At 45.9% G+C, this 15846-nt stretch overlaps 1 protein-coding gene across 2 annotated transcripts in view; it reads right to left on the bottom strand.

Moving 5' to 3' along the window:
* The window catches only part of Asb1 (ankyrin repeat and SOCS box containing 1), a 15067-nt gene extending 2061 nt beyond the window's left edge, over window positions 1-13006 (bottom strand). The window contains exons 1-5 of one of the 2 annotated variants that reach the window (XM_021161756.2): window positions 12644-13006; window positions 12431-12541; window positions 8994-9135; window positions 5900-6202; window positions 773-1158 (exon numbers count right to left, since the gene is read on the bottom strand). In XM_021161756.2, coding sequence (XP_021017415.1) covers window positions 773-1158; window positions 5900-6202; window positions 8994-9135; window positions 12431-12482 — 883 coding nt within the window. In that variant the 5' untranslated portion in view covers window positions 12483-12541; window positions 12644-13006. Of the gene's footprint in view, window positions 1-772; window positions 1159-5899; window positions 6203-8993; window positions 9141-12124; window positions 12402-12430; window positions 12542-12643 lie in introns of those variants that run through there. The other variant, XM_021161763.2, reaches the window with a different exon arrangement.
* Between the last annotated feature and the right edge of the window lie 2840 nt (window positions 13007-15846).

The following is a 15846-nucleotide window of genomic DNA, read 5'->3' as shown; positions in this document are numbered from 1 at the left end:
TTTGAAAGCATATGTCTACATGTATAGATTTGAAAGCATATGTCTACATGTATAGATTTGAAAGCATATGTCTACATGTATAGATTTGAAAGCATATGTCTACATGTATAGATTTTTGGTATCAGCTTTTGGTATTCAGGAATTGCTAAATAACCATCTGGGGATAGGGAAGGAATTTAGCCAGTAAAGTGTTTACCATGCAAGCAAAAGGCCCCACCCTCCCAAAGAAAGCAAGAGTGTAGCACACACTACAACCCCAGCACTGAGGGAAGAGACATAGCAGATCCCAGGGGTTCTGCCAGCCAGCTAAAGTCTACTTGGCAACTCCCAGGTTAGTGAGAAACCCTGTCTCAAAATTCAGGTGAACAGTGCACTCACTCACACACACACACACACTCTCACTGAATGACCACGCTGGAGAACTGCTGCTCCTGAGGGCTTTAATTAAGTGCTTAGCTGGAAATGATTTAGGGGTGGGGTGTGTTGTTTTGTTATTTAAGATTTACTTATTTTTTTCAATATGTACAGGTGTTTTACACACATGCATGTCTGGGTACCAAATGTATGTAGTGCCTGCAGAAGCCAGAGGAGGACCTCCTGGAGTTGGAGTTGCAGACAGCTGTGAGTCTCTGGGAACAAGGCCTCTGAAAGAGCAGCTCTAATAGCTGAGCCGTCTAGTGGGGCCTGTTTTGTCCTTGTTTTAATTAGTACTATATCTCACTGGCTCAGTCCACCCCAGACCACAACACAGAGCTAAGCTCAGGCCACTTACTTCTGGCTTCTTTAAAGACCTGCAAGGCCTCAGGATCCATCTTTCTTCTGCCTCTTGCCTCTGGGCCCAGGGATTCCCACTTCACCAGGTTCAGGTTGGCTCCAAACTCTACCAACAGACTCACAAAGGCTGCTTCACAGCCATGGCGCAGGACAGCATCCATGACACACCCAGGAGATCCCCTGTAGAACTCCTGGGTGTTGACAGGGCCATTGCAATTGAAGTCAGGATTTGCCCCAGCCTGCAAGAGCAGCCTGAAGCACTGAAGGTTATGGTAGGCAGCACTGATGTATAGAGGACAGACCACCAAGGAGGTTAGCCGCCTTGAAAAAGGGGGCCGAGTGTCAGGAGTCAGATGATGGTTGACATCAACATCCGCCCCGTACCTACAAGAAGAGAAGAATTAGTCATAATAAGGCAAACACAGATATCAAAGACTATCCAGCTACCATGAAAGAGGCACTAGAGAGTCACACAGGAGTCTCTGGAACTCCACAGGTCACAAACACGGCCAGCCCTCTCTATCTGCAGTTACTGTATCCAAAGACTCAGCATTTGGGGAATACAGGTTAAAAATACTGGGGTGAAACAGCCTATAATGAACACCTCCAGTCCCTTTCTTATCCTTCCTACCTAGATAAAGATTACAGCAGTTACACAGCACCTATAGTAGACTTGTATTTTAAGTTGTCCTTCTGCCAAGACTACACACAGAAGCTATACTTTTGCATGTAAGAGACTTAAAGATCTCAGAGTTTGGTATCAAGTAGAATAGGGAACAAATCTCCCAGAGATACCAAGGGTGATACTAAAGTATCAGTACTTCCAGTAAAAGAAGGTAACAAGTAAAAACATGGAATCCATTCATGCACACAAATTCCAAAGGGAAATCTTTCAGAACTTTGACAATAAAATAACTCTTAGACTATACTGCTTCAGAGTTAAGTGAAGAAACACTTTCACATTCACTATGAAACTAATACAAGAACCCAATTCAACTTCAAATTGTTCAGTAAGTGCTAGGTGTGGTGGTGCATGCCTTTAATTGCAGCACTTAAGAGGTAAAGACAGATGAATCCCTGAGTTTGAGGCCAACCTGGTCTACAGAGTGAATTCCAGGACAGCCAGTGCTACACAGAGAAATCCTGTCTCAAAAAAACAAAAACAAAACAAAAATCTTCAATAAGCAAAAAAATTACTATTACAAAGAAAAATTGAACATATATTTGAAAAGCAGTATAGAAAAAACTGAGTATTACTCTAAGAATTTAAAACTAATTCCAATATTAGAAATTCCATTAACACATTGTATTAATGTATCTAAAGGGAAAATTCTGATTACCACTAATTATGAAAAAAGGACAAGAGCCAACAGTTGTTTACACTGTATAAAGGTGTCTTTGTATTTTCAATTGTTAATTCTGCACCCTCCCAGAGAGCAAAATGCTAGCAGGATACTGTTATTGTCATTTTTATGGCCCATCACTGGCAACCTGCTCAGATACTTCAAGATCAGAAAGCTCTCTATGCCTAGAGGCAATCTAGAATAGTATCAGAGATTGTATCACTACTGATTTGCTATAATAAAAATCTGACAGACAATAGCTGGACAGGGAGTAGAGGGCAGAACTTCTGGTCAGAGAAAATGTGGAGAGGAGGGGATTCAGAGAGGGACACAGAGGAAAACAGATGGACCAGAAAGGAGCAGAGAAAGGTAGAGAGCTCACCACATGGTGGGTCGGGGGCAAAACAGTTGGGTTAAGTCAGGTAATCTAGCGAGGAGAGTGTCCAAGCTAGAGGCCTAAGCTTTAAATTATAATAGCCATGATTTATACCACTAGTGGGTCCCATAAAGTCCACTATAAACAATTATGCCTGCTTTAAAATTTTCTATGAAACAGAAAGTGACAGCTATTTCTTTAAAATGATAAAGCACATTTCTGTGTGAATCATCATATTATTTCACAAGGAAGAACTAGGGATGTCCCTGCTGCAAGGGGAGAACAACACAGACCCCCCAACACATGCTGGCTTCTGTAGTATTGATGCTAAATACACGAGGAATGTAATTGGCAAAGGACAAGGACAGCAGTCAGATAAGCAGGACTGGGAAGGAAGAATAAACCACTTTCTATGCTCAGAGGAAAGGCTTACAAAACCTAAAAAGGCCTGCGAGGAATGAATAAACAGCAAGCAATAGGATAATTACTAAAATAGCAGACTGAAACGATAGCCTTCATATATACATATGGATACATTCAAAAGCCCAGGTGAGAGATGAAGCAGGAAAGCAATAGTTGTATATCAGCATAAACATAACAACTAAGTTCAAAAGAACTGAGAAAGCAGACAGACACATTAAGTACTAGAAAAGGCTCAGCATGTCATTGATTTTCCTTCCCTAAGATGATTTTATGAATGAAAATTCTGTTCCTGAACTACTGAAGCTAACTACAATTAGGTAATACCCCTGGAACTATATATGTAGGTTCTAAAGTTCATTTGGAAGATCAAACCAGATCAAAAAGCCAAGCAACAACACAGAGGAGACAGCCCCACCATAGCAAGGGCTTGTTATAAAGATCTATAAAACAACTTAACACCAGCATGTGAATGGACCAGCAGACCCATGTAAACTCACAAAACATCTTTCAACAGACCCAACTCCAAGCAGAAAATCAGTATATGCAGTAAGGGACTATCTTAAGTAAGGGAAGGGGTGGTCTTGAACTTTCTGATACTTTTCCCCTCGGGATAACTGGAAATCCATATGGGGGAAAAATAAAGTCCATTCAACACAGTGCACACCAAGATAAATCCCAAATAGATCAGAATTTACAAATAAATATAAAACCATATGGAAACTAGATGTAATTATTTAGGTCAAATCTGCCGTCTGGGGCTGGTGAAATGATTCAGTGGGTTAAGGTCTTTGTCATTGAGACTGGCAGTCTGAGTTCAATCCCTGGTAGCCACACACTGGAAGGAGAGAACTAACTACTGTGAGTTGTCCTCTGACATCCACACCTATGTCCACTCTCACTCAGTCATCTGCCACCTGTGTACTTAAGCCTTCTCTGGCTCCAGGTAGTTCTGAGTCTCACAAACTGTGTCATCACCTGTGTATTTAACCTGAAACAGGAAGTGACAGCACACAGGAAGCAATGATGAGGGCATTCAACATGTGGGCACCTAAACTTCAGGGACCAGAGAGGATGGACAAATGCCATTTCCCTGCCTAGACAACAGATAGCAACAGCCTCAGCCATCAGTCCTGTTTCATAACCCATCTCTAGCACTTCAGGTGTCCAGAGGAACTTGTAATCTAAAGTGTTTCTTTGGGGCAGCATAGGCCTGAGGACACACAAAGCCACTGTGATAGTTTGTTTATTTTTAACCTAGGGAGTGGCACTATTAGAAGGTGTGGTCCTGTTGAAGTAGGCATGGCCTTGTTGGAGTAGGTGTGTCACTGAGGGTGTGGGCTTTAAGACCCTCATCCTAGCTACCTAGAAGCCAGTATTCTGCTAGCAGCCTTCAGATGAAGCTGTAGAACTCTCAGCTCCTCCTGCACCATGCCAGCCTGGATGCTGCCATGTTCCCACCTTGATGACAATGGACTGAACCTCTAAACCTGTAAGTCAGCCTCAATTAATGTCCTTATAAGAGTTGCCTTGGTCATGGTGTCTGTTCACAGCAGTAAAACCCTAAATAAGACAGTCAATGTCCTTCATTGGCATCTTCCCTCCCTCCGAGACTCTGAGTTCTACAAGCAGAAAACCAGAGTTCCACTTCACTTGCTACACTTTTAACTAACAACAGGAAAAGTCCATTTCACATACATTATTCATTCCATCCTCATTGGAGACATGTCTTCCAAATTGTTTATAATCTTAAACAGTATGACAATCTGATACCAACTGAGCTGTAGGGAAGACAGCCCTTGAAACTCACAAAGCTATCCTAGATGGGATCTAGTTCATTTTAATCATGAATATTTTCTAAATTTCTCTGTTGCTTTTATTATCTCTACAAGGAACCTAAATAGCTCAACAAATCGATATAACACTGAATGCACAGAAACATCACTTCTTACTTTCTATCCTAAAACATCAGCAATATAGAGCAGGGGACCTTACAAACAACAAGGGGAGGTTCCCTATTAGGGGCCAGGAAATTGCTATAATGAAAGATGAGAGGCAAACCTACAAGAACTATGAGCCAGGCAGGCAGGCAGGCAAGCGGGTGGGTTGGCGGGCAGGTTTGGGTCATATTTAGATAATATTCCCCCTGAAGAAATTTAACAGTTATCATTCCTGTTTTCCTTCTTTTGTTTTGGTCTTTCTTCTTTTTAGCCAGTCTCACTATGTACCCTGACTGGCCTAGAACTTGCTAGCCGACCAGTCTGGCTTCAAACCCATAGAGCTGAGCTGCATCTCCCCCTGCCTCCATAGAGCTGGTAAAGGTGTTCATCACCACACCCAGCAAGCTGCCATTTTCTAAAGGTCAGTCATCATAGAGTTAATTTTTAAATAAAATAATACATGCCCATGTGCTTTCCTATCAAAGTGCCCTGCACTCCAGAGAAGACATGGTGCATTAACTGAATGCCCTCGGGATTTCTGAACCAAACTGAATTTCATTAACTGATCCTACTAAGAACATTTCCATAGAGACAAAGGATGCTGCTGCTAAGCCCTGGAACCCACAGAGTGGAAAGAGAAAGCCAACTCCCACAGGTCCTGACCTCCACAGGCATACTCCGGAATATGCATGCGTATATGAGCATGCACGCACACACACCTTTTTTTTAAATATTTAAAGAATAAGGAACTTTAGAGGATCTAAACTGTTCTTCCAGAGGTCCTGAGTTCAATTCCCAGCAACCACATGGTGGCTCACAACCATCCATAATGAGATCTGATGCCCTCTTCTGGGGTGTCTAAAGACAGCTACAGTGTACTTATATATAATAAATAAATACATCTTTTAAAAAAGAAAAGAAAAAAAAGAAAACTAGCAGTCAGCCTAAGGCATCACTGGGTCTAAAAGTACGAAGAGCACTCAAAAGGCAGCCTTCCAAGGCCTCTAAGACGCCTAAATACCAGGAAATGCAGGTACAGTACTGACCTGATAAGAGCCTTCAGGATGTCGTCTCTACCCACACGAGAGGCATGGTACACAGGAGTGCTGCGGTGGTGCCGGCTGCCGTTGGGATCAGCACCAGCTTCCAAAAGGATCTCAGTGCTCTCCAAGTGCCCGTTCACTACAGCCACATACAGGGCAGTCTGCCCCTTGACATCCACCAGGTCCACCTCTGCCCCTTTGCGTATGAGGAAGTCCACACAGTTCCCATGGCCTGCGGTGGCTGCGATCCTCAGTGGTGTGCAGGGGAGCCAGCCGCAGCACCAGACAGACTTCTCATTGATGCGGCTGCATGGGAACACAGGGAGCTTGTGAGAGTCACCCCAGGTACACTGCTCTTCTCCCTCCTCTCTCCAGCAGAGGCTCCCGAGAAAGACCTACCCTGAGGTTTAAAATGCCCTCACTGGGTTCTGTGTTCCATCTCCTGGTGCTGAGGGTCAAACCCAGAATCTTGTACATGCTAAATACTCTACCCCTGAGCTACAGTTCCAGCCAGTTATGTTCTGTGTCCTGAAATGTTCACAAATGTCCCTGCTGAACAGAGAGGACAGGCATTCAGAGGCCACTGACAAAAAACCTTGAGGCTTTGACAGACTAATGAGCACTAACACTGAGATTTCTAGTTCTTAGATTCCACAGACTCTACAAAGCACATATAGATCCATCGGGGACACGTGCCAGGCCAGGCAGGGTCATGCACGCTCTCTTCCTATAAACGTCCAAGGCTGGCGTCCTCTCCTGATGAAGATGATTAGTGATGGTAATCTACGTCCTCCGACCCTGACCAAGAACACCTGAGAGCCTAGGAGGTTACAGAGGCTGCATTCTTAGCCAGGAGTGGTGGCAACCTGTCCAGATTCAGCTCTCAGGCAGTATGACCACTACATAACTATCTGTCCTGTGCACGGACCCTTTAGGTCAGCAAGCAAGGAGTTCTTCACCTCAGCTTCTGCACTGAGGCAGAACCTAAGAACATGCACCTGATGTGCCTCCTCCAGTCACACATGGGCTGATATGGACCAATAAAGTCCAGAACCACCAGAGAAATGATCAGCAGTAGAAAATACAAAGGAGGGTTCGTAAACCTCAAGTCTAAGAAAAAAGGAGCGGCCAGGCAGTGGTGGCGCACGCCGTTAATCCTAGCACTAAAGAGGCAGAAGTAGGTGGATCTCTGTTTGAGGTCAGCCTGGTCTTCAGAGCTAGTCCCAGACCAGCCAAGGCTACACAAAGAAACCCTGTCTCAAAAACCAAACTACAAACCAAAACAAAGAACAAACAAAAGAAAGGAAGGAAGAAAAAATAGAAAGAAAGGAAAGAACAAAGGAAAAAGAAGCCAGGCCGGGCGTGGTGGCGCACGCCTTTAATCCCAGCACTCGGGAGGCAGAGGCAGGCGGATTTCTGAGTTCGAGGCCAGCCTGGTCTACAAAGTGAGTTCCAGGACAGCCAGGGCTACACAGAGAAACCCTGTCTCGAAAGAAAAAAAAAAAAGGAAAAAGAAAGAAGCCAGTGTGGTAGTATGGGTAATAATCTAGAACTCAGGAGATGCAGGCAGCCTGGGCTTCAAATATACATGAAACCCAAATCGAGAGAAAGAAGTAAGAAAATGGAGAGAGGAGGAGAAAAGAGAGGAGGAAACAAGCAGAGAAGAGAGAGAGAGGAGGGGACTACTGGGAGAAGGACGGGGCACAATAGGAACAACACTGAACTCGCTCTACTGCTGCATCTGTATGCCTAAGGCTTTTAGAGGCTTGAGTCACATTAAATAAATTTAAATGTTCATTTGGCTTTATTAGATGGATTCATTTTGCTTCATGTATGAACGTTTTGCCTGCATGTTTGTTTGCATGCATGGTGCCTGCAGAGAGAGTGTCTCATGTGAGTGTTGTGAGTTGAATCTAGTTTCTCTGCGAGAGCAGCAGGCACTCTTTAAGGGCTGAGTCATCTCTCCAGCCCTCTGCTTTGTTTATTAAATACTGACATGTGCTCTGATGGAACACTACTAAGACACTAGAAAGCTAAGAAAGGAACATACTCCGGCTGCACTCCTGCTTGGGAACTGGCACACTAGCGTAGGGGAGCTCTTTAGGGTAGGTAGAGACCCACAGGCACTTCCATCAGTTCACTGTGTCCTACTCCTCAGGGCAAAGGAGAAACACACAAGGACAGAGAAGTGCCAGCTTCAGCTGCAGTCAATACCTACTGAGAATAATGGGTGCTCTCCCAGCACCCTGCACAGGGAGTCACAAGTAAGACTCTGCTATCCAGGAAAAGTTGGGACCCAGTGACCAGAAGGAAGAAACTATGGACAGGAAAACAAAGGAGATGGAAGCTACCACATCCCTACAGTTGGGAAGTCATGGCTGATCACTACAGACCTGAGACGTGAAGAAGAGACCATAAAATGAATGTCAATAAAGTGGCTGTAGACAAAGAACTACCCAGGATAAAGAGTCATAGTGACTGGCTCAGTGGTTAAGAGCATGTTCTACCCTCCTAGAGGACCTGAGTTCAATTCCAAACACACACATCAGATAGCTCACAATCACACCTGTAACCCCAGTTCCAATGGAAAAGCTCTTCTGGCCTCTATTGCCTATATTCACATGCTGATACCCACCCCATGCCCCATATGCACACAATTAAAATAAATAAAATAGCCAGGCATGGTAGAGCACATCTTTAATCCTAGCATTCAGGAGACAGAGGCAGGAAGATCTCTATGACTTTGAGGTCAACCTGATATACATAATGAGTTCTGGTACAGCCAACGCTGCATAGTGGGACCCTGTTTCAAATAAAATAAAATAAAATAAAATAAAATAAAATAAAATAAAATAAAATAAAAAACATTGAGGAAACTGATGCTCACATAGGACAAGTTACCAGGACAATTCCAGGCAGACTTGGCTCCAGGAACCCCTGCCCACTGCATCTGGCCACCTATAACTCCTCCTTTTGTCCCTTCTCTAAAAGCAAATTGCAGTCCCGCAGCATCAGAGTCTTGCTCTGCAATCCAAAGCACAAGCCTCAGCCTCCTGCAGGCCCACAGGCCAACACCCATTACCGGCCCAATGCTCACCTCCGGTAGCTCTCCTCTTGTAGTAGGTTCCTAAGGGTCTGGAGGTCCCCTACATAGGCTGCATCATGGAGTCTTGTATCGTCACAGTGCTCCAGTGGATGGTCACAGAACTGCTCCCTCAGCCACTCCTTCAGATTAGGACCTGCACTGAAGAGAGGGGCTCTTATCAAGGTGCGGAAACACTGGCAAGGCTGACCAAACAGGATGCTTTGCCTTTCTCCAGTGACTCCCTCCTGCTAGCCACACAGAGAACATTCAAATTCCCAGAAAATAATTTAAAAGAGAAAGCTGGAAAGTTTCCCTTTTTAAACTAGCACATTCCTGACACCAAACCCAATAAGATTTTTTTTTTCTAAAAAAATAAAAGAAAAAAATGTGATGGTCTGTTGAACAAAGGAACAATAAAACAGTAGTACAAACTGAAGTTTGAAATATTATGCCAAAAAAACCCCAGCATGAAATTACTCTAATTTATATCATGTATGTAAAAAGATCTTTAAATTGGGGCATTTGAAAGGAGAATGGCAGTCATCTCCTTTACTGCAAAAACAGCTGGTTAGCCAAAAGCCAAGGGCCAAGCAAGGGTTGCTTTCCTGGAAGGTGAATGAGTTCCGTACCACACTGCTCTGTAAAATCGTCACAAGACGTCTTGATAAGAGACAATTCAGCAGAGTACAACTGTCCCCACAGTGTGAACTAAACACATGACTGTGAACTAAACACATCTCTTTTCTTTATAGTTAGACTATCTCAGGGAGTTTACTGTATCAGTGAAAATAAAATAACAAGGAATAAGCCTCAAAGGTATACCTTTGTTTGTTTGTATAGAAATTACAGTTCAAGAGTCTGGAGAGGTGGCTCATTTGGTAGTGTGTGCCACGAAAATATAAGCCCTGAAGCTCAGATCCCCAACAACCATATAAAAGATAAAAAGCCAAGACCAGTTACACATCCCTACCATTCCAACGTAGGTAGGAGAGGCAGAGACTGGAGGATGCTTAGAGTCATGGATCCCTGGGCAGGCTGACAGCTAGATTAGCCAAATATGTAAGCCTTAATTCAAAAATAAGGTGGAGTAAGAAAAACATTAAATGTTGACCTCTGAGCTCCATACACACACAAGACAGAGAGAGAGAGAGAGAGAGAGAGAGAGAGAGAGAGAGAGAATCACACCTCAATAAAATAGAAAACTAAAATATATGTACATAAATACAAGTCCAACCTATACAACAAAAAAATAGAAGTGAATAGAAAGACTGTATCATGTACTAGGATGAGATTCAATATTAGAGAAATTCTCAGGGTTCCCCATAAATATAATGTAGCCAGTTTCTTCAGAAATTTGATATCAGATATACCAAAATGATTTCAAACTTGTATTTGTAGATATACATAAGGAAAAATAGCTTTTGTTGTTGTTTTAGTAAGAATAACAGGTGGAAGGAACCCTACCATACTAGATAACAAAACTCTCACCAGACTAGAAAGAAAACAAAAACAAAAAACAGAATCAATTCTCCAGGAAGATCTTAATCTTAATATAAACAACTCAACTGTAATAAGCAGGCATAAAATCAGAGTGAGACATACAGCCAGTGGAAAGTAGTTGAACAATTAATCACCTACTTGGAAATACATCTTTGCTCACATCCACAGCCCAAACTAACTCCAGGAGACTGAAAAGCTTTATTAAAAACATTGCACCAACAGGTGAATAAAGACAGCACAAATTCTAACTGCTTGGATTCAAGTCTCCCACCCTGTGGTGATGTCCTAGAATGTTCCCAAACATATCAATTCACAGGCAGGCTTTTTCTAGTCGCTGATGTGTTTCCATATTTGAATACAATATCCTTTGAGCCCCTACAGATTCTCCTATAGGTACACGGTGGTAATGACTAAGTATCCTTGCCCTCTAAGGTCTGAAAGTCCATTGACTGGGCTGAGACCAAGGCTAAAGGCAACACAAGGTTCACAAACACCTATTCGGTTCACTCTGGTGCATAGCAGACCAACAGGCAGGCATCCATCAAGCCTGGAAATGGATCTGTAAGGCGCTTCCAGGTCCTCCTTCCATCACTGTAACTACAGCACAGTTACCGACGGGTATAAAAATTTAAAGCCAGAGTTGGGGAGGATTCAGATGTATGGGGTAACTATTAGGAAAATGGCTGGCACCAGAGGACTTCAGCAAGTCTTTGGACCCCCCTTAGCTCACCTCTCCTCTACGCTCCCAGCCCAGGCCAACAGACCTTCAGAATCTCCTCCAGTTCTAGAGCCGAAGGCCATCTCAATTTCAGACTTCTCTGATCATCTAATCCAACTACCCACAAGATAGCACTGAAGACCTGTGCCTCCACCCAAGCTGGAAGCACACCAACAAAACAGACACTAAAACAAAACTGGGGTCGGGGTGGGGTGCAAAACCACTTTTTCTTCCACAGGACTATTCTGTACCTTAAGAAATAGCTACCCTTTGACCAACCACCTCTCTCCCATCTCTCATTCCTGCATGACAGGACAATCCACTCAAAGATCTTGTCTGTCCCTGAGATCAAATCCAACGACAACCAAAGCTCTTGGTGGTAGAGGCCTTGCCTTACTTTTTCATGTCACCCTGATAGCCCCAGGTGAGTCAGGCCAATAGGACACCATCCACAAAGTTTGTTGAATTGATGGAGGGAGGAATGACAAGAGACTGTGCCAACATTGTGGCTTTCTCATATTTTCTGCATACTGAAGAGAGCTCACTGAACTCTAAAACCAGAGATGGGTGCAGAAACACACCTACCAAACACCTACCAGCAGGTTCAGAAAGACCCCAAGGTGGATGGCATACCAGGAAACTCTCCTGGGAATTGTTAGTTCCATTGTAGCAGCACTGCAAAGTGGAGACGCTTTAAGCAGGTGGCAAGTGTCACCCTTTCTCTGCAGGTGGGTCAAGCGCCCCTGTAAGAGTTGTGTCACTAGCAAGCTCTCTGGGGACAGCACTGTCGTTAAGGTGGGTGGAGGTGGGGCGAAGGACGTTTGTCCAGTGGCTACTGCGCTGACTGGCTGGCGGGATGGGGAAAGGGAACCTGTCCGCACGAAAGCTGACCTCTGAGGGCCCTTACTGACCAGTGCGCTCATACCTGGAAGAAGATCCGAACCCCATGGCCCAGCCAGGGTCATCGCAGACGGGGATCGGCTAACAGGGTGGCAGTTACAAAGCTAGCTCCACCCGAAAGAAACCTCCGTGGAAGGGATGTCACGAGAGGCCAGGAGCGGGGGCATGCGCCTGGGGCCGCGCGGAGCCTAACGTCCACACTTACTGACCCCGGGCGCGATTCCTCGGATCTGGCCTGCGAGGACCGAGGACCCGAGTCCCGGATGCCCGAGGGACACTCTGACCCTAAGACGCAACCCCGCTCCCTACTACCCCTAGCCGCGCACGTTACCTGCGGGTCCCGGGCCGGCCCGTCCATCGGGGCCGGTCCCGCCCTCCGCCATGCCTACTTGGTCCTCAGCCTCCGCCCTGACCCGGCCGCCTGTCCACCTCCTCAGCAATCCTGTCAGAGAGCAAACGCTGTCAGAGAAACACCGCCGGCGTTTCCGGCAGGTGGGCGTGTCCGGGGCTCGGCTTCCGGGGAGTATGCGCCTCCTATTCGTACTTCCTGCTCCGGGCGGAGGATGCAGGGGTCTCCACTTCCGGCCTGGCTAACGGACTTGATTGCTGATTAGCCGGGTTGACCAGACTGCGTCGACCGAGGCAACAGCAGCAGCTTCTGGGGAAACGCCTTTCCTCTGGGGGCGGAGGTTTATTTGCATGCCTCAGGAACTCCTGGTTGGTCGATTCTGTCCCCGCCCACTGGAGGGCGGGACGTGGGCGGGGCCGTTACGGCCCAGTGGACTGTGGTCGGCTACCCGCAGCGGCTGAAGGGTGTTGAGTGACGTGGGGCTGCGCTGCTATCCTTTCTCCGAGACTCCAACCGGTGCCTTCCGAGTCGGTGACTTGCAAAGTTGTGTTAGACGAAGGCAGCCCAGAATGTCTCCATGGAGCCAATAGTGTCTGTAACTTGGTCAAGGCGTGTTGACAGAGTTGCTTTCCCTCAAGCACTCCCGATTTTACATCGGTCACACTGTGTGCGCTGCGTTTCGAACAGTTCTTAAGCATGGACACTGTCGGGTCCTTTCATTCTCCTCTACACAACTTAGGGAAGGTACCTTGCAGGGGGAGGACCCCAGTGGACCGGGGGGGGGGGGNGGCCGCGCCTTAAGGAGACAGAAGCGCCCCGCTGTCCTGTGAGGCGGAGGCGAGGCCACAGTCTCCAACACCGCGGCTGTGACTTGTCTGCATCTTTGTGTGGTCATGGCACACCAGCTGGGAGCTAGCGACTATAGGTGCCCAACAAATCCTCGTGCCCAGACTGGCTCAGTTGCACAGGTCTGTGGAGCTGTGTGAGGCAATCTGGAACAGAGCCACGGGCTCTGAGGGTGTTGAGGGGAACGGGGAGATTCCTGCAGTGGTGTTTGGTCTTGATAACACCGCTGGCATGAGGGACAGGTGACACCAATGACGCTGCAAGGCAAAGAGCCAGAGGTGGCTCAGTCTTATGGCTCTGCTTCTGGGCTGCACATCCCTAGCTGGGATACCTCAAGGGTAAAACCACCCAAATGTGCATGAACGGATAAATGCACATCAAAATGTGGTGTCGTGGCCATCCATATAGCCTTAAAAAAGCCTCTGCCCCAGGTTACAACATGGCCAACCCTGGAGGATCTATGCTCAGTGAAATAAACCAGCAATAACGAACAAACACTGCACTCTTCCACTCATAGGTCACTAAAGGAATCAACTTCGGAAACAGAGTGGAATAGTAGGTGTCAGTTTGCTACCAGAAAAGGGAGTGTCACGGGTGAGGGGACAGAGATAAAACACCAGGCTGTCACCCTAGCCTGAGAACTTCGTTGAGAACAAAACTCAGGCAAAACTGGACTCATGGCTTTGGCTCAGGAAAAAAAAATCGTTAAGACTAATGGAAGCAATGTTGAGGTTTTATTTAAAATATTTTAACATTAGACTTTAACCTCAAGACTTAGAAGAGAGGTACTATGGAAGACACACCCACGTATAGCTCCTCAAGGGAGTCACAATCCTTAGCACTAGCTACTATATATACCATTTTGATGGCTCTCAACTTAGATCTCAAGAGTACTCAGAAACTAACTCTCTCTCTCTCTCTCTCTCTCTCTCGTGTGTGTCTATGAGATTATGGGGTGGCTTCAGACATACCTTGGATGGAATTATAATCTGATAAAGCCAAGAGCCACTGATTTCATGAGTTTTGTGCATGTCCATTTCCTGTAAAAGTTTCTAGTGAGAGTCCTGGAAAATTGCAGGTGCATAAGTGTGGAGGGAGGAAGGCTTTAAGCAGTTAATTGTGCTAGAATTCCTGCTTCTCTGTTGGCAAGAGGCTTCAACCAAATTCCTCAGTAAAGGGCTCCTCTTCCTCCTCATACCTCCATAATTTCCCTTTCTATCCTATCTCAGGAGGAATAGGAAGTGAGTACTTTTTAAAAGGGGTTTGGGGGTGGGGTAGGGCAAATGGAGACAGGATCTTACTAGCCCTTGGCTGGCCCAGAGCTCATATGTAAATGAGTCTTGCCTTAACTCATTGAGATCCACCTGCAGTAGCTTCCAGGTGCGGGGAAAGTATACAACCACAGCTGGCAGGATTATTTTTATATTTATTTAAAGTGTGTGTGTGTGCATGCTGGGAGCACCATGTGTGTCCTGGTGTCTTCAGAGGACAGAAGAGGGATTAGATAGCCTGGAGCTGGACTGACAGGCAGTGGTCAGCTGGTGCTGGGTGCTGGGTGCTGGGTGTAGTAGGCCTGTGGCCTACATGAACCGGGTATTTCTGGAAGACAGGCTGGGGCTGAAAGAGACTTAGACTTCGAGAAAAGAATAATGAAGCCAAGCCAATTTTTCTCGGATCAAGGCCCAAGAGTTTACTAAGAGAGTGTGCTTATAAAGGGGGAAGTCCCATCCCCACCCCCCCACCCCCAGTCCATTCTTGGTGCCTGGAGCCATTCTGTCAGCACTTGGTCACCAGGCTGTTGCTTATTCAGGAATGTCTCAGGAAGACAGGTTCAGCCTCTCACAGGTAGCAGAAGAGCAGGGCAGTTGTCACTTCAAAAGGAGTCAACCAAGTCGGAAGGTGGCCCCACCTCAGTGGCGACAAGGTCTGTACCAGCCCGCTTCAGGCTGGGGGAGGCTACAGCTGGGTGCTGGGTGCTGGGTGCTGGGAACTGAACCCTGCTCCACCGTGCTCCACCGTGCATCATCTCTCCAGCCCCAGAAGTTAGTATTTTAATGGGACAGTATGAGTTTGGAAAGATGAAAAGGTTTGGGGTTGGTTATACTGGGCTTACTTATAGTCATAACTATACATTTAAAGTGGCTAAATTATAAAGTTAAGTTGGCTAATTTTATATTTTATCAATTTTTTTTCGAGACAAGATCTCACTGTGTAGCTCTGAGTGTTCCAGAACCTATTGTGTAGATCAGGCTAGCCCCCAATGAAGAGATCATCAGCCTGCCTCTGCCTTCCAAGTGCTGGGATTAAAGGAGTGAGCCATTCACTATTCTCAGCACAATTTTGGGTTTTTGTTGTTGTTTTGTTTGTAAAGAGATTCTGAACCATATGTTTTGTGTACTTTTTTGTTGTTGTTTTGACTTTTGGTGAAAGAAAGGAAGACAGGGAGAGAGAAAAGGCAAGGGAAGAGGGAAGGGAAGAGGGAAGGGAAGAGGGAAGGGAAGAGGGAAGGGAAGAGGGAAGGGAAGAGGGAAGGGAAGAGGGAAGGGAAGAGG

This window comes from Mus caroli, chromosome 1, assembly GCF_900094665.2.
Source record: "Mus caroli chromosome 1, CAROLI_EIJ_v1.1, whole genome shotgun sequence".
Lineage (NCBI taxonomy): Eukaryota > Metazoa > Chordata > Mammalia > Rodentia > Muridae > Mus > Mus caroli.
The sequence above is the reverse complement of the archived record's forward strand: the minus strand, read 5'-3'. Positions and strand labels throughout refer to the sequence as shown.